Source organism: Serinus canaria, chromosome 2 (assembly GCF_022539315.1).
Source record: "Serinus canaria isolate serCan28SL12 chromosome 2, serCan2020, whole genome shotgun sequence".
Lineage (NCBI taxonomy): Eukaryota > Metazoa > Chordata > Aves > Passeriformes > Fringillidae > Serinus > Serinus canaria.
In genome coordinates, this window is record NC_066315.1 from 521,291 (window position 1) to 542,458 (window position 21,168).

General features: G+C 66.9%; 2 protein-coding genes across 4 annotated transcripts in view; one reads left to right on the top strand and one right to left on the bottom strand.

The window, feature by feature from the left end:
- The first annotated feature begins 748 nt into the window (after nucleotides 1-748).
- On the top strand, nucleotides 749-12,393 carry PTPN23 (protein tyrosine phosphatase non-receptor type 23). The gene is made up of 25 exons (XM_050970904.1): nucleotides 749-889; nucleotides 1,475-1,549; nucleotides 2,080-2,207; nucleotides 2,800-2,876; nucleotides 2,980-3,029; nucleotides 3,512-3,643; nucleotides 3,970-4,050; nucleotides 4,460-4,591; nucleotides 4,756-4,803; nucleotides 5,026-5,082; nucleotides 5,237-5,295; nucleotides 5,604-5,683; nucleotides 5,779-5,893; nucleotides 6,033-6,098; nucleotides 6,202-6,347; nucleotides 6,813-7,121; nucleotides 7,697-7,851; nucleotides 7,932-8,083; nucleotides 8,334-8,513; nucleotides 8,673-10,683; nucleotides 10,803-10,984; nucleotides 11,145-11,249; nucleotides 11,340-11,478; nucleotides 11,554-11,667; nucleotides 11,743-12,393. Exons 1-25 carry the CDS (start codon nucleotides 806-808, stop codon nucleotides 12,289-12,291), a joined length of 5,226 nt encoding a protein of 1,741 aa, XP_050826861.1. The 5' UTR covers nucleotides 749-805; the 3' UTR covers nucleotides 12,292-12,393.
- A 49-nt stretch (nucleotides 12,394-12,442) lies between these two features.
- The window catches only part of SCAP (SREBF chaperone), a 56,212-nt gene continuing 47,486 nt past the window's right edge, over nucleotides 12,443-21,168 (bottom strand). For all 3 annotated transcript variants that reach the window (XM_050970906.1, XM_050970905.1, XM_050970907.1), the window contains exons 14-23: nucleotides 20,908-21,075; nucleotides 19,891-20,086; nucleotides 19,039-19,154; nucleotides 18,409-18,952; nucleotides 18,025-18,110; nucleotides 17,376-17,458; nucleotides 16,519-16,685; nucleotides 15,079-15,159; nucleotides 14,287-14,493; nucleotides 12,443-13,687 (exon numbers count right to left, since the gene is read on the bottom strand). In XM_050970906.1, coding sequence (XP_050826863.1) covers nucleotides 13,442-13,687; nucleotides 14,287-14,493; nucleotides 15,079-15,159; nucleotides 16,519-16,685; nucleotides 17,376-17,458; nucleotides 18,025-18,110; nucleotides 18,409-18,952; nucleotides 19,039-19,154; nucleotides 19,891-20,086; nucleotides 20,908-21,075 — 1,894 coding nt within the window. In that variant the 3' untranslated portion in view covers nucleotides 12,443-13,441. The remainder of the gene's footprint in view (nucleotides 13,688-14,286; nucleotides 14,494-15,078; nucleotides 15,160-16,518; nucleotides 16,686-17,375; nucleotides 17,459-18,024; nucleotides 18,111-18,408; nucleotides 18,953-19,038; nucleotides 19,155-19,890; nucleotides 20,087-20,907; nucleotides 21,076-21,168) is intronic.

Sequence of the window (21,168 nt, forward strand, 5' to 3'; positions counted from 1 at the left end):
CAGTGTGCCAATGTCCTTGGGTGTCCTTTGTCCCTGAGCTCACGTGCTGTGTCCCCAGTCCCTGGTACCTGACTGGGTGGCTGCGGAGCCATGGCAAGGACACCGGACGGACACAGGGCACAGTTCCCAGCTGGAGGCGGTGGCTCAGGTGTGCTCCTGCTGGGGTACCAGAACCCATCGAATAGCTCCGCTAATGGCTCAGTTAAATGAATGCGTCAATTAATTAGCGGAGCAGATAGTTAACGGATTAAATCCGTTACTGGAATATTGTAGGATAAGCTCCTGTTACTTTGGTTGATCTGGGTTGTTGGAACAGCCCTGAGGCAGAACGAGGTGTCCCTGGGACCACCGAGGCAGCCTGGAGCCCCAAATACCCAGCTTGACACTGGGGGGCCGCGGGAGGTGGGGAGAAGGGTAATTAACGGGGTCATTAATTACAGCGCCCCAATAGGAGAGCCTTGAAAGGGCTTGGCAGGGGCTGGGCGTGGTCGGTTGTCGTAGCAATTGCCCCGCCTCCGGGGCGGGGCTTCTCCATGACAACATATGTGCCCTCCAATCGGCGGGCGAGGCGTCCCCATGGCAAAGGCGCTTGTCCCGCCCCCAGAGGGCGTGGCCGCACGAACACACTCCCTTTGGGGTGGGGCCGTGGGAACAGGCGCGAGGGGCGGGGCGTCGCCACGGGAACGGGGCCGGAAGTGTCGCGCGGACTCGGTGTCCCGTGAGCCCCCGCGCGCGGTTCCGGCGGGCCGGGCCGTGCCGGGATCGGGCCGGGAGCGGGGCCGGGCCGGGCCGGGAGCGGGCCGGGATGGAGGCCGTGCCCCGCATGCCCATGATCTGGCTCGACCTCAAGGAGGCCGGGGAGTTCGCCTTCAACGCCGCCGTCAAGAAGGTGGGGTCGGGGAGGGCCGGCGGGGCCTGGGAGGGGCGGGGCGGGGGCTCGGTGCCGGGGAGGTCCCGCTGCCTTCGGGGGCCCAGGGCAGGGGGAACGGCGGGCGGGATGCCTGGGGGGTCCCTGCAGCCGCCGGGGCTGGAGCTGGGGGTGTGGATCGGGGCGGGCCGTGAGGGACGGGACCCCCCCTGGCCGGAGCCGCCGAGGGCTGGCGCCGTGTCCCTGCCACCCCCGCGGGGGCCCGGTAATTAGTCACTTAATGAAGGGCTGTAAACAAGCTCCGCCCCTGTCCGGCGCTTCCTGTGCCACAGAATTTATGGAAGGAGAGGACTGGGGGGGTCCTCAGCCTTGTGTCGCTCTCCCCGCGGTTTTGCGGGGGACACGGGCGGCCCCTGGGAGTGTCCCCAACACGCCGCACACTGCGGCCGGGGGGACCTTCCCTCCGCCCTCTAGTCCTTTTCCAGCCTCAGCCGTTCCCCGATCCCATCCCCCGAGCCGTCCGTGGGCGTGAAACTCCCCGCAGCCCGGCGGCCGCTCCGGGGCCGGGAGGGGCTCCGGGGCCGCTCATCCTCTCCCGTCTCCCAGTTCGTCCTGAAGAACTATGGAGAGAACCCGGAGAGCTACAACGAGGAGCTGCGGAAGCTGGAGGTGCTCCGGCAGGTGAGGGGGGACCCTGGGGGCTCTGGGGTGGCCCTGCCGACCCCCCCGGGCCGGGGCTGCCCCTCTCCCCGTCCTGTGGCCCACGGAGCAGCCCGTGGATGATCCCAGCGATCCAGCGGCTCTGAGCTGCCGGCTGGGGGGAGCAGGGACAGCTCCTGGTGCTGGCCCCACGGGGGCCCAGACACGCCCAGCCCAGCGCTGGGATTTCTCCTGAAGCGGGAGGGCAGGAAACCTTCCCAGGTTCTGCTGCTGTTCCCTCCTCCCCCGGTGTGCCCCAGGACACTCAAATCCCGGGATTGTCCCAGCCCTGGAGCTGTGCTGGGGGTGCAGAGCCTCATTTCCCCACCCCGCTCCCCCTGATCCATGAGGGGGCTCCCCCAGGCTCGTTTTTGGGAGCACTCAGCTCTTCCCGAGGCTTTCCAGGAGCCCTGTCCCGTCCCGATGCTGCTGGCTCGGCCTCCCCTGCAGGACAGCTCCTGGTCCTGCTGTAACGTGTCCCCCGAGCCTCTCCCTCCTCTCCCCTCTCCCAGAGCGCCGTCAGTGTCCCCAGGGACTTCGAGGGCTGCAGCACCTTGCGCAAGTACCTGGGGCAGCTGCACTTCCTGCAGAGCCGCATCCCCATGGGGCAGGGCCAGGAGGCGGCCGTGCCCGTCACCTGGTGAGGGGGATGGGGTGGGCATCTGGGATGAGAGGGATGGGATGGGGATCTGGGATGGGGCATCTGGGATGGGAATTTGGGATGGGATGGGTATTTGGGATGGGGGATCCGGGATGGGGGATCTGGGATGGGAATTTGGGATGGGATGGGTGTTTGGGATGGGGGATCCGGGATGAGGGGCTGGGATGGGATGGGATGGGATAGGATGGGGGATCCCGGATGGGTATTTGGGATGGGGTGACTGGGATGGGGGGCTGAGCTGTGCAGGATGTGGCCGTGCCCATTCCCTGGGGAAGGGCTGCTCCAGGAACCCCCTGGGAATGTGGTCCTGCCCAGGCTGGCATTGGGGGATCCCAGGAACCCCTTGGGGATGACAGTGTCCTGTGCCTGGGGTGGCACGAGGGTGGCCCAGTGATGTCCTGGGGAATGTGGTCCTGCCTGGGGTAGCACAGGGGGATGGATCCCAGGGGACCTTTGGGGAATGGGGTCCTGCAGAGGGGGTCCTAGGGACCCTTGGGGAATTGGGTTCCCTGTAATTCCTGCTCCTGAGAGAATCCTTGGTTGCTCCCTGTCCTGTGCCCCTTCCCCCCAGGACTGAGATCTTCTCGGGCAAGGCGGTGACACACGAGGACATCAAGTACGAGCAGGCCTGTGTCCTCTACAACCTGGGTGAGCTCCCTGATTCCAGCAGCTCTGGGGTCCCTGGCCCAAGCCCCTGTTCCCAGGGTGTTGGGGTGTCCCTGCCCCGCTGAGCCCCTGCCTGTCCCCACAGGAGCCCTGCATTCCATGCTGGGAGCCATGGACAAGCGCGTGTCCGAGGAGGTGAGGACCCCGCAGCCCTGTCAGCTCTGTCCCTCCGGGGCAGTGCCAGCTGGGTGTGACAGGGCAGGGACTGTCCCTGTGATGGGCACTGGGAGGAACCTGGAACCTGTGGGGTTTGGGGTGTCCAGGTACAGGACATTGAGGGGCTGCTGGAGCAGAGCTGGGGAAGGGGGGGAGCACCAGGAGGGGACTCAGGAGGGGACAGCCAGGGGGTCAGGCTCTGCTCCCAGGGAACAGGACAAGAGGGAATGGCCTCAAGGGGAGGCTCAGGTGGATATTGGGAAGATCTTTCCTGGAAGGGGCTCTCAGCCCTGGCCCAGCTCCCAGGGCAGGGGTGAGCTCCCCATTGGTGGAGGGATTTAAAAGCCCTGTGGATGTGGCACTTGGGGACATGGTCAGGGGTGGCCTTGGCAGTGCTGGGGGCTGGGTGGACTCCATGATCTGGGAAATCTTCTCCAAACCCAACAATTCCATCCCCTCAGGGCATGAAGGTTTCCTGCACCCACTTCCAGTGTGCTGCCGGTGCCTTCACCTACCTGCGGGATCACTTCCCACACTCCTACAGCGTGGACATGAGCCACCAGATCCTCAGCCTCAACATCAACCTCATGCTGGTAGGGACTGGGGGCCCTGGGACCCCTCCAGTGCGTCCGTGGGGATGGTGTCCCCGTGCATCCAAGGGCACAGGACCCCAGTGTCCCCCAGGGGCTCTCGGTGGGGTCTGGGCTCTCTCCTGGGGTGGGTGGAAGGAGGTTTTGGGAGGCACTGGGGGTCAGGAAAGGCTCATTGCCATTCCTGGGCTCTCCAAGCACCCTCAGGACTGGTATTCCCTATGCCACATCCACCCCTTGCAAAGGGGCTGGAGCCAGTGGGTCCTGCCAGGGGTCTGGGCTGTCCCAAGGGTTGGGGACACTGAACATTCCTCTCTTGTCCCTGGCAGGGCCAGGCACAGGAGTGTCTCCTGGAGAAGTCCATGCTGGACAACAGGAAGAGCTTCCTTGTGGCCCGGATCAGTGCCCAGGTGAGCTCCAGGAGCTGCTCCCAGCATGGCCCTGCTCCCCCTGCTCTGAGATCAGGAGCTGGAGAGGGACTTGGGCCAAGGGCCTGGAGTGTCAGGACACAGGGAATTGGAGATGTGGGGGGAGTATTTGGAGGGTGTGAGGTGGGTGAGGGACTGGACTGGATTTCCCAGAGCAGCTGTGGCTGCCCCTGGATCCCTGGAAGTGTCCAGGGCCAGACTGGATGGGGCTTGGAGCAGCCTGGGCTGGTGACAGTCCCTGGGTGTGGTCCCAAACACATCCCTGAGTTCCTCCCAGCCATTTCTCTGGGTGATCCAAGTCCTTGGGCTGGTGCTCAAGGTGATTCCCCTTCCCTGCCCTGGTTCCCCTGGGGTCTGGAATTCTGGAATTCTCCTCTGTCCCTCTCCACAGGTAGTGGATTACTACAAGGAGGCCTGCCGGGCCCTGGAGAACTCAGAGACAGCCTCGCTGCTGGGCAAGATCCAGAAGGACTGGAAGAAGCTGGTCCAAATGAAAATCTATTATTTTGCTGCTGTGGCCCACGTGAGTGGGGGGGAACTGGGGCTGGGGGGCTCTGCCTGTGCTCCCATCCCACCTCGGGATGCTCCTGCCAGCTCTGGAGCAGCCCTGGCTGCTCCCTGGCGTTTTCCTCCCCCTCTCAAAGCTCTCCCTGGAGTTACAGAGCTCTGATCCCAGTTTTCTTCCAGCTGCACATGGGGAAACAGGCCGAGGAGCAGCAGAAGTTTGGGGAGAGGGTAAGTGGGGCTGTGTCATCCCATTTCATCCTCTCCAGCCTGTGGATCAGGATCCTGGGAAGGAGCTTGCGTCCTGGAAGAGGCTGGGTATCCACAGCTATGTCCTGGGTCCTGCCGGGGCCTGGGTGCTGTGGGAGGGCTGTGGGGAGCTCTGGCCCTGGTGTCCCTGTGCAGAGCCAGGGCAGTGCCCCCCGTGCCAACCCCAGCCCTGCTCTCCCGCAGGTCATCTACTTCCAGAGCGCTCTGGACAAGCTCAACGAAGCCATCAAGCTGGCCAAGGTGTGTTCCTGCCCTCTGGGACTGGGGGCTTCTCCCTCCCAGCTGGGCCCTGGGCTGCAGGAGGAGCAGGACTGGGGTCAGTTCCAGGGGCTCTCCAGGCCTCTCTGATCCCATCCGGAGCACCCGGACACCATTCCCACTCTCATTCCCACAGGGCCAGCCTGAAACCGTGCAGGAAGCTCTGAGGTTCACCATGGATGTCATTGGTGGGAAGTGAGTCTGTCTCCATGCTTTTCCAAGAGTCAGGAATGTTGGTAGGCAGGGAGCCTGGGGAGCCTTCCTGGTGTCCTGACGTGCAGAGCCCAGCACTGCCCCAGGCCCCATGGATGGATGGATGGATGGATGGATGGATGGAAGGATGGATGGATGGATGGACGGACGGACGGACGGACGGACGGCTGCTGTGGGAGTTGCTGGGGCAATCCCAGGAGAGCCAGGGGGGCTGAACCCCTTGGGAGCAAGCTTAGGGAGCCAGGAATGCCACCTGCTCCTTCTCTCCCAGCAGCACTTCCCATTTCCAGGTACAATTCAGCCAAAAAGGACAACGACTTCATCTACCACGAGGCCGTGCCTGCGCTGGACACTCTGCAGTCTGTCAAAGGTCAGGGGGGCTTCAGGGCCCTGGGGACAGGGACCTGCTGGGACTGAGGGGAGCAGCCCTTCGGGAGCGGTGCCAGCCCGGGCTGTGTCCCTCAGGTGCCCCCTTGGTGAAGGCTCTGCCCGTCAACCCCACGGACCCCGTGGTCACCGGCCCCGACATCTTTGCCAAGCTGGTGCCCATGGCTGCCCACGAGGCCTCATCCCTGTACAGGTGTGTCCTGGTCAGCCCTGCACAGGTGTGTCCGGGCTCCAGCCAGAGCTGAACGGGATGGGATGGCTGGAGCTGGGGCTGTGGAGCCTGCTGGGTGTTTCCCTGCGCTCACGGGCTGTCCTGTTCTGTGCTGTCCCAGCGAGGAAAAGGCCAAGCTGCTGCGGGACGTGATGGCCAAGATCGAAGCCAAGAACGAAGTGCTGGAGTACGTGAGGGGCCCGGCCCTTCTGCCCCATGGGGTCCTGCTGCTCCCGAGCCTCTGCAGGGGGGACACTGCCACCCCTCAGGGGCCCCTCTGTGTCCCACAGCCAGTTCATGGACTCCATGCAGTTGGACCCTGAGACCGTGGACAACCTGGACATGTACAACCACATCCCGCCCGTGCTGATGGAGAAATGCGCCGCGCTCAGCGTGCGCCCCGACACCGTGCGCAACCTCGTCCAGTCCATGCAGGGTGAGGGGGCTGGGGGCTGGCACTGCTCCCTGCCGGGGGCTGGCACTGCTCCCTACATGGGGCTGGGGTCCCTGGGGGCTGGCACTGCTCCCTGCCTGGGGCTGGGGTCCCTGCTGGGGCTGGCACTGCTCCCTGCCTGGGGCTGGCACTGCTCTCTGCCCAGGACTGAGGGTCCTGGGGCCAGCATTATTCCCAAGGTGTTGGGAAAGTTCCCACTGATTGCTGGTTCTGTACTGGCATCAATTCCCAAATCCCAAAGCATTTTCCCTGTGGGATGGGAGGGGGGATGATCCCAAGGGCAGGGGTGCCCAGGAGCCCAGCACCCCAACGCCTGGGCTGCCGTGTCCCTCCTCTGGCTGCCCACAGCCAGGTTACTCCCTGGAGCTGCCGTGTCTGTGCCATGGCTCCAGGCCTGGGGCAGGCAGGAGTGGCCCCATGCCCACCAGCCCCCCGTGCCCCCCACAGTGCTCTCTGGGGTCTTCACCGACGTGGAGGCGTCGCTGAAGGAGATCCGGGACCTGCTGGATGAGGACGAGGCGCAGGAGCGCAAGCTGCAGGAGCTGCTGGGGAGGGTCCCGCCGGCCCCTGCGTCTCCCCCGGGGCTGGCCGAGGTGAGCAAGGAGTGCTCCAAGTACCTGGAGCTGCACGAGAAGGCGAGTTTCACCAACACCGAGCTGCACCGCGCCATGAACCTGCACCTGGGCAACCTGCGCCTGCTCGGCGGGCCCCTGGAGCAGGTGCGGGCTGCACTGCCCACCCCCACCCTCTCCGAAGGTGAGTCCTGGCCTGGGGGGCTGGAAGTGCCCCCCCAGCTGGGGGAGGCAGGGCTGTACCCCTTGTGTCCCCCCAGGGGACTGGCAGTGCCCCTGGGCTGGGGGAGGCAGGGCTGTACCCCTTGTGTCCCCCCAGGGGACTGGCAGTGCCCCTGGGCTGGGGGAGGCAGGGCTGTACCCCTTGTGTCCCCCCAGGGGACTGGCAGTGCCCCTGGGCTGGGGGAGGCAGGGCTGTACCCCTTGTGTCCCCCCAGGGGACCGGCAGTGCCCCTGGGCTGGGGGAGGCAGGGCTGTACCCCTTGTGTCCCCCCAGGGGACCGGCAGTGCCCCTGGGCTGGGGGAGGCAGGGCTGTACCTCTCCATGCCCCCTGGATGTCCCCATGTGTCACCTGGCACTGGCACCATCAGTGTGAGCACAGTGGGAACTTGCCCGCAGGGAACGTGCAGAGTGGGCTCTGTCTGGGGACAGAGGGGACAGAGGCTGTCCCAGCCAAGGCCTGGCTCCGCAGATCCCACCCCGCGGGTTCCCTGCGGCTCCTGGGAGCGGCCCCGCCCCTGACCCCGCCCCACCCCCAGACGACAAACAGGTGCTGCAGAACCTGAAGCGGATCCTGGCCAAGGTGCAGGAGATGCGGGACCAGCGGATGTCCCTGGAGCAGCAGCTGCGGGAGATGATCCAGAAGGATGACATCACCACCTCGCTGGTCACCACGGACCGCTCCGAGATGAAGGTGGGCCTGGGGACACCCCTGTGTCCCCCTCGGGGACCGCTCTGTCCCACAGCCCCGCAGACCCTCCTGTGTCCCCGCAGAAGCTCTTTGAGGAGCAGCTGAAGAAGTACGACCAGCTCAAGGTGTACCTGGAGCAGAACCTGGCTGCCCAGGAGAATGTGCTCAAGGCCCTGACTGATGCCAACGTCAAGTACGCGGCCGTGCGCAAGGCCCTGGCCGAGGTGGAGCACAAGTGAGTGGGGAGAGAGCTCCCGGTGCCCTGGGTGGGCTCAGTGCCCAGGGACAGCCCTCACCCCCTGGGACAGGCATGCGGCCACCACCAGCTTCTCCTGTCCCACCCCACTGCTGGGGCTGTGGTGGCTTTGTCCTGTCCTTGTGCCCATCCCAGTGGGAACCGGAGGGTCCCACAGGTGCCTGGAGCTGGGTGCCCACCTTTACCCTGGCACTGCATCCTGCTGAGCCCCTTCCGTGCCCTGTCCCAGGTGGAACACGACCGTGCAGACCCTGGTGGCCTCCTATGAGGCCTATGAGGACCTGATGAAGAAGTCCCAGGAGGGGAAGGATTTCTACACGGACCTGGAGGGGAAGGCAGCCAAGCTGCTGGAGCGGGCACGGGCCGCGTGCCAGGCCAGCGAGGCACACCGGCAGCAGCTGCTGGAGAGGTGGGTGGGCACGGTCTGGGGGGCAGGGGGATCCCCGGGGGGGAGAAGGGCCCTTGGGAGCTGTGGGTGGTGGTCTGGGGGCAGGGGCAGGGCTCCTGGTGCCCGTGGGGCAGTGAGGGGGCAGCACCCCACCCCACACTGAGCCCCCTGCCCCCGCAGGGAGCTGAAGAAGCAGCCGCCCCCCCGGCCTACGGCCCCCAAGCCCCCCCTGCAGAAGAAGCCGCTGGATGAGGCTGGGGTTCCCGAGGCTGCCGAGCTCAGCTCCCTGGTGCTGCAGGAGCTGCCGGAGGAGCTGCGGAGCCTCCCCCCGGAGCTGCTGCCCGGGCACCTGGGCCCGCTGCCGCCGCCGGCGCTGGCCGCCCTGGCCGGGGGGCTGCGGCCGGCCGAGCCCTACATGCTGCCAGGGGGGGTGGCCAGCGCCCCGCTGCCCACCCTGGCCCCCACACCGCCCTTCCCGGGCCACTACCGCCTGCCCGGGCCTCCCGCCATGCCCGGGCCCTTTCCTGCACCCGGGGGACTCCCGGGGCAGCTCCTGCAGCCCTCGGCCCCGGCCGGGCCCGCCCCCGGCCCCGCCGCCCCTCAGCTCTTCCCGGCCGCGCCGTTGATCCGCGCCCCGGCACAGCCGGCATTCGGGGGGCCCCCCCACGTGCCGCCCCCGCGCTCGTCCCCCCAGCACGGGCCCCTGCCCGCCCCCGCCTACGGCCTGGGCCAGCCCGGCCCGGCCCCCGGCCCGCTCCGGCCGCCCGTGCCAGCGCCCGGGAGTGCCCAGCCGGGGCTGGGGGGCCACGAGCCCCCGGGCACTCGCCCGGCCACCACCACGGTGGACAGCGTCCAGGCGCCCATCTCCAGCTGCTCCGTGCCCCCCCGGGGCCCCTTCCTGCCCCCCCAGCGCCCGGGGGGGCCCCCGGCGCCCTTCCCCTACACGGCGGGGGGGGTGCAGCCCTTCGGGGCCCCGGCCCAGGCCCCCTTCCCCCCGGCACAGCCCCCGCCCGCCTTTGCCCAGGGCCCCCAGCAGTTCCCTCCTGGTCCCTTCCTGCCCGCGGGCCGAGCCCAGGCCCCTCTGCCCTTCCAGCAGCCCCCCCGAGTGCCCCTGGCGCCCCCAGCCCAGTTCCCCCAGCAGCCGCAGCAGCAGCAGCGCTTCTCCGCTCCGGGGGCGCAGCTGCCCCCGCCGGCCCCGGTGCCGGCCCCGCTGCCCCCCCAGCTCTACCAGCTCCCCGGGCAGGACCAGCTGCCTCCCTCGGCCCTCGCCCCGCACCCGGGGGCCGTGCCCTTCCCCAGGACCCCCGCCCAGAGCGGCCCCCCGGCCTTGGGGGGGCTCCAGCCGGTGCCCCCCGCGTCCCCTGCCCTGCCTTTCTGCCCCAGCCCGGCCCCCCCCAGCGCCCAGCTGCCCCCCGGGACCATGGCCCTGGGTCCCCCCGCGCCCGCCCCGCCCAGCCAGGCCCCTTCTCCCGGGCCGCTGCCGGGCGCCGTGGTGGTCCAGGGCCCGCTGGTGCCGTCCCCGGCGCCGTCCCCGTCCCCAGCCCTGCCCATGCAGCCCCCGGCGCCGCGGCCCCCTCCCGCGCTGCCCCCGCCGGGCTCCGCGGAGCCGCCGTTCCCGCGGCAGAGCCCCTGCCCCGCCGACCTGCTGTCGTCCAGCCCCGAGAGCCAGCCCGGCGGCTCGGCCGCGCCCGGGGGGCTGCTGCAGCCCACTAAGGCGGGGGCGCAGGAGGGGCAGCGGCCCCGGGCCGTGCAGCTCATCGAGGCCGACCCGTACGCGGAGCCCGAGCGCGTCCGGCGGCTGCTGGCGGAGCTGGAGCGGTTCCGCGCCCTGGCCGAGCGGCTGGAGCGGCCCGCGCCCGGCGGCGGCTCCGAGCTGGACGCGCTCTGGAAGGAGCTGCAGGAGGCCCAGGAGCGCGACGCCCGGCAGCGCTCCATCGCCATCGCCCGCTGCTACTCCATGAAGAACCGGCACCAGGACATCATGCCCTACGACCGCAACCGCGTCGTGCTGCTCTCGGGCAAGGACGACTACATCAACGCCAGCCGCGTGGAGGACCTGTCCCCGTACTGCCCCGCCCTCATCGCCACCCAGGCCCCGCTGCTCGGCACCGCCGCCGACTTCTGGCTCATGATCTACGAGCAGAAGGTGTCCGTGGTCGTCATGCTCGTGTCCGAGCAGGAGCTGGACAAGGTGCGTCCCGTCCCGGGTGCGGGGCCGGCCGGGCGGGGTCCCGGGGACGGGACAGCCTGCCCGGTGCCCTGCGGGGCCCGAGGGTCCCCGGGCTCTGCTGACGGCCCGTCCCGCGGCAGAAGGTGCTCCGGTACTTCCCGTCGGAGCGGGGGCAGCCCGTGGCCCACGGCCCCCTGACCGTGGTGCTCACCAGCCTGCGCGTGACCCCCACGCACGTGGAGCGGATGCTGACGCTGCAGTACCGGGACCAGAGCCTCAAACGCACCGTGGCCCACCTCCAGTTCACCTCCTGGCCTGAGCTGTACGTGGGGGGACAGAGGGGGGCTTGGGGGGCCCTGATCTTCTGTGGGGGCAGTTCTGGGACCTCGGCTATGGGACTGGGGAGGGTGTTTGGGCAGCCCTGACCCATCAGGGGCTCTGAGTGCAGAACCCCCCCAGCGAGTGTGTGTTCCCCACCCCAGGGGCCTGCCCGACAGCAAGGGGAGCCTCCTGCGCTTCATCCAGGAGGTGCACGGCCATTACCTGCACCAGCGGCCGCTGCACACCCCGGTCGTGGTGCACTGCAGGTGAGCGGGGCCGGGGGCTCCCGGGGCAGGGCAGAGAGAGGGGCTCCCCCTCCTGTCCCGGTCTGTCACGGCTCGGGGGTGTCTCCGCAGCTCCGGCGTGGGCCGCACCGGCGCCTTCTGCCTGCTGTATGCCGCCGTGCAGGAGGTGGAGGCCGGGAACGGCATCCCGGACCTGGCGCAGCTGGTGAGGCGGATGCGGCAGCAGCGCAAGCACATGCTGCAGGAGAAGGTACTGCGGGGGGGCTGCGGCCCCGGGGGCGTGGGGCTGCACCCCCCGGGCCTCACCGTGTCCCCTCCCCTGCAGCTGCACCTCAAGTTCTGCTTCGAGGCCGTCCTGCTCCACGCCGAGCAGGTGCTGCTGCGCCACGGCGTGGGCGGCCCCAGCCTGGCCAAGCCCCCCAACAGCACCTCCCCCAAGGTGGGTGTAGGGGCGTGCCGGGCGGTTTTGGGGAGCTCTGCCACGGCCGGGGCTCACGGGGTCACTCTCCCCCAGCTCTACTTCCAGCAGGACCCCCAGGACCTGGTGCTGGGGGGGGACGTGCCCATCAGCTCCATCCAGGCCACCATCGCCAAGCTCAGCATCAAACCGGGGGGGGCCATCGCCGAGCCCGGGGAGGGCTGGGGGGCGGATCCCGGCCCCGCTCCGGACCCCGTGGAGCCCGAGGTGCCGCTGGCCGTCCCTGACGGCCTCGTGGATGGTGTTGGTGCCCCCGAGCCCGAGCCCCCCGCCCCGAGGCCGCCCCTCCCCGAGGCATCGGGTGACACCGAGAGCAGCAACCACGTAGGGGGGGAGAGCCCAGAGGGGCCGGGGGGGCCGCCAGAGCCCCCCCCCGCCCCCCCAGCCTCCTCCTCCTCCTCGCTGGAGCTCCTGGCCTCGCTGACGCCCGAGGCGTTCAGCCTGGACGCGTCCCTGAAGGGCAAGCAGCGCATGAACAAGCAGAACTTCCTGCAGGCACAGCCGGGCGAGGGGCTCCGGGCGCCCCGGCCCAGCGACGACCCCCTCAGCATGCTCGACCCCCTCTGGACCCTTAACAAGGCGTGAGGGGGGCGGGGGCCCCCCGGCCCCCAGCCCCACTTTGTTTGACTCCAGGTAGAACTGACTTTTTCAGCTCTTTGCTACTAAAATAAAGCGAGTTTATCTGCAGGGCCGGGCCCTGGTGCTGCCGGAGCGGGGGGTCAGGGCCGGGCCAGACTCGGGTTAGTTCCGTTTAATGGATGTTCTGCACACGTTATAAAACACGATCGGTACAAAAAGCGTCCCCTGTACAGCACAAAGGTACAGCTGGGCGAAGGCCACCCGCGGGGCTGGGCCGGGGTCCCCCCTGCCCCAGGCCGGCGCCGCCTCTACAATCACCGGGGGTCGAGAACAGACGTCATGGGCGGTTCGGGGCAGGGCGGGACGGGCCGGGAGCTCCGGGCCCCGCGCTCGGGGGAGCGCCGGGGGCTGCCCCGTCCCTGGCTGTGCACGTTGGTCCCGCTGTGCCCCCGCCCGGGTCCCTCCCCAACGCCTGCAGGACGGGGGCGAGAGCTCCGCCCGCTCCCAACCTGAGAAAAGCCTCCTCTGGCCCCGCAGCGAGAAGAGGAGGAGGAAGGAGAGGAGGAGGAAGGTGCTATTGCTGCAGACGGGGCGCAGGAGGGAGCCGGGTAGGGCAGCTGTGCCAGGGCACGGCAAGGGCAACACTGCTGGGGCTGGAGCCCCGCGCCCCCTGCCCCAATAAATAACTATTTACAGCGTATAAATAAATAGAGTGGGGGCAGCTGCGGCCCCGGGCGGGGGCGGGCAGGCCCTGCCGCGCCCTAAGGCACGTGGGGGCCGAGCCGCGCCCGGGACGGGCCGCTCCCGGCCCTCGCCCGGCTGCCACCCGGGGCCGGGGCTGGCCGAGGGCTGTTGTGTGTCCTGCGGCGGTGCTGGGCCGGCACAGCCACCGCTGGGTGTCCGGCCCGAGAGCCACCACACTGTCCCCGCTCTGCCCTGTCCCGCCCCCCGTCCCTCCGCACCATCGCGCCGCCGGGGGTCCCCGAAACCGCTTGGAAGATGCCGGCCCGGGGAGAGCAGAGGAGGCGGCGGCCGCACCCCGCTCGGTGACCGGAGTCGCTCCGGTGGCACGGATGGAGGCACGGAGCCCGCGGCCCTGTCCCCTCTCCGGCACAGCCCCCAGCCCCGCCTCAGTCCCGCCGGCCCCTCCTCCTGCTCAGTCCAACTTCTCCAGCACCGAGGGCACGTAGACCAGGCTGAGCTCGCTGCCGAAGTTGCAGACGATGGCGGCGTTCTCCAGCACCAGGATCTGCCGCGCCGGCTGCGACTCGTTGCTCTTGCCCAGGTAGACGGTCTGGAGCAGGTCGCCGTAGCCGATGTCCCAGAAGGACACGCAGCCCTGGCCCCCCGTCACCAGCAGGTTGTCGGAGATGACGCCCAGGCTGGCGCCGCAGCCCAGCTCCTGCGGGACAGAGGGCGGAGAGCTGAGCTCCGGGGGCGGGAGCGGGGCAGAGCCGGGCCCGCCTGACCGGAGCCTTTGCTGGGACAGGGAGGCTGTTCCAGGCGTGCCCAGCTGGAACAGAGGCTCCGCAGCCTCCAAGTGCAGGAGAGGTGTCTGGAGGGGGCCTGGAAAAGCCAGGAGGACCCCTGAGAGTGTGAGAGGGAGCTGGGGAGTCTCAGCCTGGAGCAAAGGAGGCTCAGGGGGACCTTGTGGCTCTGCACAGCTCCTGATAGGAGGGGACAGCCGGGGGGGTCGGGCTGTGCTCCAGGGAACAGGGACAGGAGAGAGGGAACGGCCTCAGGCTGGGCCAGGGCAGGCTCGGGGTGGGCACAGCAGGAATTTCCCCATGGAAACGGTGATGAGACTTTGGAAGGGGCTGTCCAGGCTAGCAGAGCAGTCCCCTTCCCTGGAAGGATTTAAAAGCCCGGTGGATGTGGCACTTGGGGACACAGTCAGTGGTGGCCTTGGCAGCGCAGGGGGGTAGTTGGACTCCGTGGTCTCCGAGGGTTTTCCCACCCAAGCAATTCCTGGTTTCCTGGCTAACCCTCCCCAGGTCCCACCTGCTGGATGGAGTAGAGCTTGACGCCCGAGCTGCGGTCCCAGATGCTGATGACGTCGTCCAGGCCGCTGCTGATGACGCAGGACGTGGTGCAGGTCAGCGAGGTGACGTCCCCGCGGTGGGCGAACATGTGGCTGACACGGCTGCCCGTCAGCACGTCCCACAGGCAGATGGCCCCGTCCTGGCCACCGCTGGCCAGCACCATGGTCTGCAGGACACCGGGGCCACCTCAGTGCCGGGGCACACGCGGTGCCACCCCCACTCCCGGCTGCAGGAGGTGAGTGAGCGTGGCTGCCCCCCTGCACTGCCAGCCCAGGCCCTCCCTGCCTGCTCGTGAGCCTGGGCAGGATGGGGGGAACAGAGCCGGGTCCCCCAGGAGCCCCAGTGCAGAGGCACCCGAGGTCACTTCTGTGCAGTGGGACAGCACCTGGGGGCACACGCTGCTGTAGGGAGCACCTGGGGACCCCCACTCCTCCCGGGGACTGGGGGCAGAGCCTCCCTGGGGGCTCAGGCCCCGTTTCAGGCCTGCTCAGCCCCAGCTGGCAGTGCAGGAACAGGGATTCCCTGCTCCAGAAGGACAGAGAAGCAAGAGATCTCCAGGGAAAGATTGCTGAGCTCACAGTGAACTGGGAGAAAACTCTGGACTGGCCAGAGAGAGATGGAGGGAGCCAGGTGGGTGCCTCCAGCTGAGCCACTGGCTCAGGGATGGGAGCAGGGATGGGCTGAGGTGTGATCTCAAGGATGGGCTCAGGTATCAGCTCAGGTGTGAAGGCAGGTGAGCATCCCCTCGTACCTGGTCGATGTACACGGCTGTGATGGCCCCCGAGTGGCCCTGCAGGGTGAACAGGCAGCACGAGTCCTCCAGCCGGAACACCTGGGGCAGGAGAGACCCGAGTGAGGCTCTGGGGCCAGCTGGGCTCAGGGTGGTGCCACCTGGGCTCCCATGGCACAACATGGGCCCAGCTGGTCCCACTGTGGCACAGCCAGTGCCTGCCTGTGGTGCCAGGGCCATGGGGGCAGGGCAGGTCATGGCTGGTGGGCAGTGCCAGGGTGGTCACAGGGCAGTGACTGCACTGCTGAAGGGCAAGGGGAGAGGGGATACCCCAGAACCTCAGTGTGCCACTCAGGGAATGTCACAGCAACCTCATGGAATGCTCCAGTCTGGGGACACAGGAGCTGGAAAGACCCTGGGGTGATGGTGGATGTGACCAGCTGTGCCCAGGTGACAAACAGGCCAATGCCACCTGGATTGTATCCAACCAGTGTGGCCACAAGACCAGGGCAGGGATTGTCCCCCTGTGCTGGCCCTGCTGAGGGGCCTCAGATCCTGGGGGCTGCTTTGGGTCCCCCCTGACAGGAAGACCTTGAGGGGCTGGAGTGTGTCCAGGGAATGGAGCTGGGAAGGGGCTGGAGACCCAGGAGGGGCTGAGGGAGCTGGGAAGGGGCTCAGCCTGGAGCAAAGGAGGCTCAGGGGGCCCTTGTGGCTCTGCAAAGCTCCTGACAGGAGGGGACAGCCGGGGGGTTTGGGCTCTGCTCCCAGGGAACAGGGACAGGAGGACAGGGAGGTTTAGGCTGGATATTGGGAAAACTCCTTCATGGAAAGGGTGGTCAGGCATTGGAAGGGGCTGCCAGTGGTGGAGTCCCCATCCCTGAAGGGATCTAAAAGCCACATGGATGTGGCACTTGGGGACAGGGGTTAGTGGTGGCCTTGCAGTGCTGGAGACTGCCTGGACAGTCTGGAAGAGCTTTCCCAACCTCAGTGATTCCATAATTCTTTGAAGTCACCCATTCCCACGGCATGAAGGTCCCACACTCAGCTCAGGGTGACACTCTGGGCTCTGTCCTTGGATTCCTCGGTGAATAGACCCGGGGGAGCTCCCAGCTCCCCCTCCCTGCCCCGCTGTCCCTGCCCCGCGGTCCCCGCCGCTCACCCGCAGGCTGTGCTCCTGGCTGCCCCTCCCTGCCCCGCGGTCTCTGTCCCTGCCCCGCTGTCCCTGCCCCGCGCTGTCCCTGCCCCGCGGTCTCTGTCCCTGCCCCGCGCTGTCCCTGCCCCGCGGTCCCGGTCCCCGCCCCTCGGTCCCGGTCCCCGCCCCGCGGTCCCTGTCCCTGCCCCGCTGTCCCTGCCCCGCTGTCCCTGTCCCGGCCCCGTTGTCCCTGCCCCGTTGTCCCTGCCCCGCTGTTCCTGTCCCCGCCCCGCGGTCCCTCTCCCTGCCCCGCGGTGCCCGGCGCTCACCCGCAGGGTGTGGTCCTGGCTGCCGGTGACCAGGCGGCCGGCGGCGGCCCGCAGCGCGGTGATGGGTTTGTGGTGCGCGCACGCCACGCTGTGTGTCAGCCGGCAGCGCAGCGCGGCCCCGCGGCACAGCTCCGGCGACGGCGGCAGGCTGCTCCTGCCCGGGCCACCTGCGGGCAACACTCGGCTGGGCACGGGCACCTCGGCATGGCACGGGGGGGGTCTGGGTGCTGGCTGTGGGGAACTGGGGCTGGTACTGCAGCTAAGAACAGCTGAGTGAGGGTCTCAGTAGGGTCAGACAATTCCAGACTGGTTTGGGATGGAAGAGCCCTTAAAGCCAATCTAGTCCCATGCCCGGCCTGCCAGGGGCAGGGACACCTTCCACTATCCCAGGCTGCTCCTGGGATAGCCCTGTCCAGCCTGGCCTTGGATGCCTCCAGAGATGGGGCAGCCACAGCTTCTCCAGGAAATTCATTCCAGTCCCTCGCCACTCTCCAGGGAAGAATTTCCCCCCAGTATTCCATTTGAATTATCCCCTCTGTTCTGCTCCAGAAGCAAAGGAACCCCCTGCCCTAACCAGGGGCCCCTCTGGGCTGTGCTGTGGCTGTGCCAAGGGCTCGGGCTCTTCCTGGCATTGGGAACGGTGAGACAGAAAGGAGACACAAGTGGGAGGAGGTAAGGGAGGCATGGGGATGGTGTCCCAGCACAGGGAGCTCCCACAGCAGCCCTCAGCTCAGCACAGCTCTGGGTGCTTTTGGAGCAGTTACCACCAAAGCTGAGGGGCTGTGTGGAACACTCAGCTGCGAGGAGGGCAAGGCAGGAGCCCAGGGCAGCACACTGACATTCCAACACCTGCTCACCTCGGAACTGCAGGTGGTTCAAGGACGTGTGTGTCTCCAGAGAGAAGAAATCCAAGGAGCCATTCAGGCGGGCAGCCACGATCCTGAGGGACAGAGGTGGGGCTGAGAGAGGCCCCTCCCTGAGCCCCAAACCTGGACACCCCCGGGAAGAGGCTGCACAGAACTGGGCTGGGACACTGGACAATGGCAGTGCCACTGAACAGCAGCGACCCAAAGGTGTCCCAGCCCTGAAACCCTCTGCACATTCAGCTACTGGCAAGACTGAGGGCTGAAGAAGTGGCTGCTGGAGCATTCCTGGAGCCAGGAAAGCTGGTGAGGGGTGGCTTCTCAGAGGGTTAGGCTGGATGAGAGGTTGGATAACAAGAAAAGGTGGTTGGACACTGAATGAGCTCCCCTGGGAATGGTGACAGCTCCAACCCTGCCAGAGCTCAGGAGTGTTTGGACAAAGCTCTCAGGCACAGGGTGGGGTGGTTGGGGTGTCTTGGGCAGGGCCACGGGTTGGACTCCATGATCCCTGGGGGCCCCTTCCAGCTCAGGGTATTCCATGACACTGATTCCAAGGAAGAGACATCCCAGCCGAGCCTCTGCTGCCAGGAGTGGCTGTGGGGGTTGGGGCTGGGGATCTCCCAGTACCTGCACAAGGCGTTACCTGTTGTTGAGGAAGACGAGGGCTGTGATGCCGGATTGTCCTTCATCATTGCTGCTGCGGAGGGTCCCCTCGATGGCATCCCACACCTGGGGGAGGAGGGGTCACTGCGGTGACACTGGCCACAGGGGATCTGGGATCCTGAACAGTGCCCTGCTCCTGGTCCCTGAGCTGAGTGAGCAGGTCACAGCTCCCTGTGCTGTGCTCCCAGGCTGTGTCACCTCCTGCCTCCCATTACTGCATCCTGCTCATCTCTACCATCCTGTTACTGTGTTCCTGCTCCTGATCACCACCATCCTGTTACTGTGTCCTTGTTCCCCATCTCCACCCCCTGTTACTGTGTCCCCGCTCCTCACTCCACCTTCCCCTCTGTGTCCCGTTCCTCACCTCCAGCTTCCCATTGCTCCTGCCAGCCACGATGAGGTTCCCCTGCAGTTCCAGGCTCCAGATGGAGCTCTCCAGGTCCCCTCCCCAGGAGGGCGGGGGTGAGGATTTGTCACAGCCCGCGCAGGTCTCGTCCCCGCCGCAGCCGCCCTCGCCCTCGCCGCAGGCCGGGGCGCGGCCGCCGCAGAGCCCGGCGGGGCCGTGCGGGGCCGGGAGCCCCGGGAAGGTCCCGTTCCTGCAGCCGGAGCCGCCGTGCTCCTCGTACACCTTCCCCACCAGGCTGCTGAAGTCGTAGCCCGAGTCCTTGCGGCGGGCGCCCACGGCCCGCAGCCGCGGCTCGGGCTCGGCCTTGGCGTGCTCCAGGAAATTGGTGTCGATCAGGGAGGTGAGGTCGGGCTGGTCACAGAACAGGGCGGGCTGCGGCGGCCCCAGCAGCCGCTTCAGCTGGTGGCTGCTCTCAAAGGAGTCCTCCAGCCCGTTCTTGCCGTCCGGGCTGGGATCCCAGCCCTCCTGGTAGTCGAAGATGCCGCTGCTGTCCCTGCGCAGCCTGGAAGGAGGGACAAAGCTGAGCCCCTCGGCTGCGGGCTGGGAGCAGGGGGCTGTGGGCACGGGGGGACACGGGCAGGGCCCTACCTGGGCTTGGGGATGACGGTGAGGCAGTCGCCCGTCTGCGCGTCCCACACGCGGATCTGCCCCACCAGGCAGCAGCTCACCAGCAGCATCCCGTCACTGGCCAGGCACTCGATGTCCTGCGAGGGGGAAGGACAGGCACAGCTCAGTGGGCACCACCGAGGCCTCTGGATCCTGAGCACAGCCTGGTGTGCCTGCAGAGCTGCAGAGATGATGGACTTCGTGTCAAAGCTGGCTGGTTTGGGGACTGAGGGACGGTGAGGACATGGAAGTCCCTGGAAGTGTCCAAGGCCAGGTTGGATGGGGCTTGTGGAAGCTGTCCCTGCCGTGGCAGGGGTGGCACTGGATGAGTTTCAAGGTGCCTTTCAACCCAAACCATTCTGGGATTCCAGGATCTCTGCCCAGAGACCTCAGTGTGCACTGCACTGCTGCAAACCCAACAGACTCCATCTGTCTTGCCTTCCCTAAAAATTTGCATCCCAGTTTGAAGGCAGGATCAGGAGCAGAGATACAGCTTTGCTGGGAGACACAGCCCAGCACTGTAAACTCATCTGTCTGAATGCCCAAGAGCTTTGTTTCATCTCATAACAGGAAGAATCCCAGACTCATCCCAAAGGGAAAAGCCCTCCCAGACCACTGAGTCACACCTGGGACTGATGCCCACCTCACCACCCAGCCCAGAGCACCGAGTGCCACATCCAGCTGTCCCTTGGAGGTACCCCAGCAAAGCAGGGAATGGAAGCCAGGCTGGTGGGAACAGCAGCCAGCCAGCCCCAGGAGGAGACCAGAAGGTGCTGCAGGAATTTCCCGCCCCAATAACCTTTCCTTAGGCGCTGATTGCTAAGCTGGACGTACCATGAGGTGTCCCCTGAGGACCAGGGGCACGATCTCGGTCTCGGGGGGCGAGTAGCCGTAGTCGTCGCAGGGCAGGTCCCCGCGGCGGCGCCGGCCCGGCCCGTTCTGCCCGTAGTTCTTGGGGCACAGCACCCGGTACAGCAAGAACAGCATCAGCACCAGCACGATGCCCGAGGCCAGGCCCAGAGCAGCCACCCTGGGGGACACACACAGACAAGAAGGTGAGGAAATAAACCCCAGTTTCTAGTCCACGGATAGATTTGGGAAGTCTTGGGCTGGGATTACTCATGTGCTGGTGTGAATTTCTTAGCTGAGAAAGCTTTTCAACAAATTACAGGGATTTGTTGGAAATTGAGGGGGGTTTAATGGGAAAATGACAATTTCCACAAGGTTTTGAGGCTTTTCAGTAAGGAAAGTAATGAGCAGCTAAGATTTTAAGAAAACACCAGCTGGGGATGGCATAACAGCGTGTTCAGCAGGTGCAGATCCAGGCAGGGGTTGTGAGCTGTACTCTCCACAGAGAGGGGAGCTCCTTGCACCAGAGTTTGATCTGACCCCCAATAAATCATTATAAAATTATATCCGGGTGGTGGCTGCCCCTGGATCCCTGGCAGTGCCCAAGGCCAGGCTGGGCAGGGCTTGGAGCACCCTGGGATAGTGGAAGGTGTCCCTGCCATGGCACGGAGGGGGACAGGATTGTTTTTAGGGTCCCTTCCAACCCAGACCAATCTGGGGTTCTATGAAATCACATTTAAACCCCCAAATTGTCCTTCTGTCCCGGTCACCCAGTGACCAGCCCTGCACTGCAGCAGGAGCCCTGAGGGCCTCCATGCCCAGCCCATTCCTGCCCTCAGCTGATGGAAAACTGCCAGGATGCATCAATTTCCCTTTGCAGGGGAGCATGCCCAGCACCCCAAGCTTTGGCACTGCAGCTTCGGGAGCTTTCTGCTCTGCCAGCAGAAGGAGCAGAGCCCCGTGGGGCTGAGGCAGGCTCCGGGGCCGTGGCAGACACTGTACTTGTAGAGGGTGACATCCTGGTGGCCGCGGGGCGCGGGGCGCTCCGGCCGCGGGGCCGTGTCCAGGAAGGGCTGGGAGCGCCAGGTCTCCTGCGGGTGCCGCATCTCCAGCGCCTCCTGGGGGTTCAGGTACAGCGTCACCGGGATGGCTGGCAGGATGCTGATGTACCTGAGGGGACAGCGACAGCAGCTCAGGAGGGCACGGGTCACTGGCAGCCACGGCAGGAACCAGGGTGCTTTCGGTGCCTCACTTCAGGTGCCC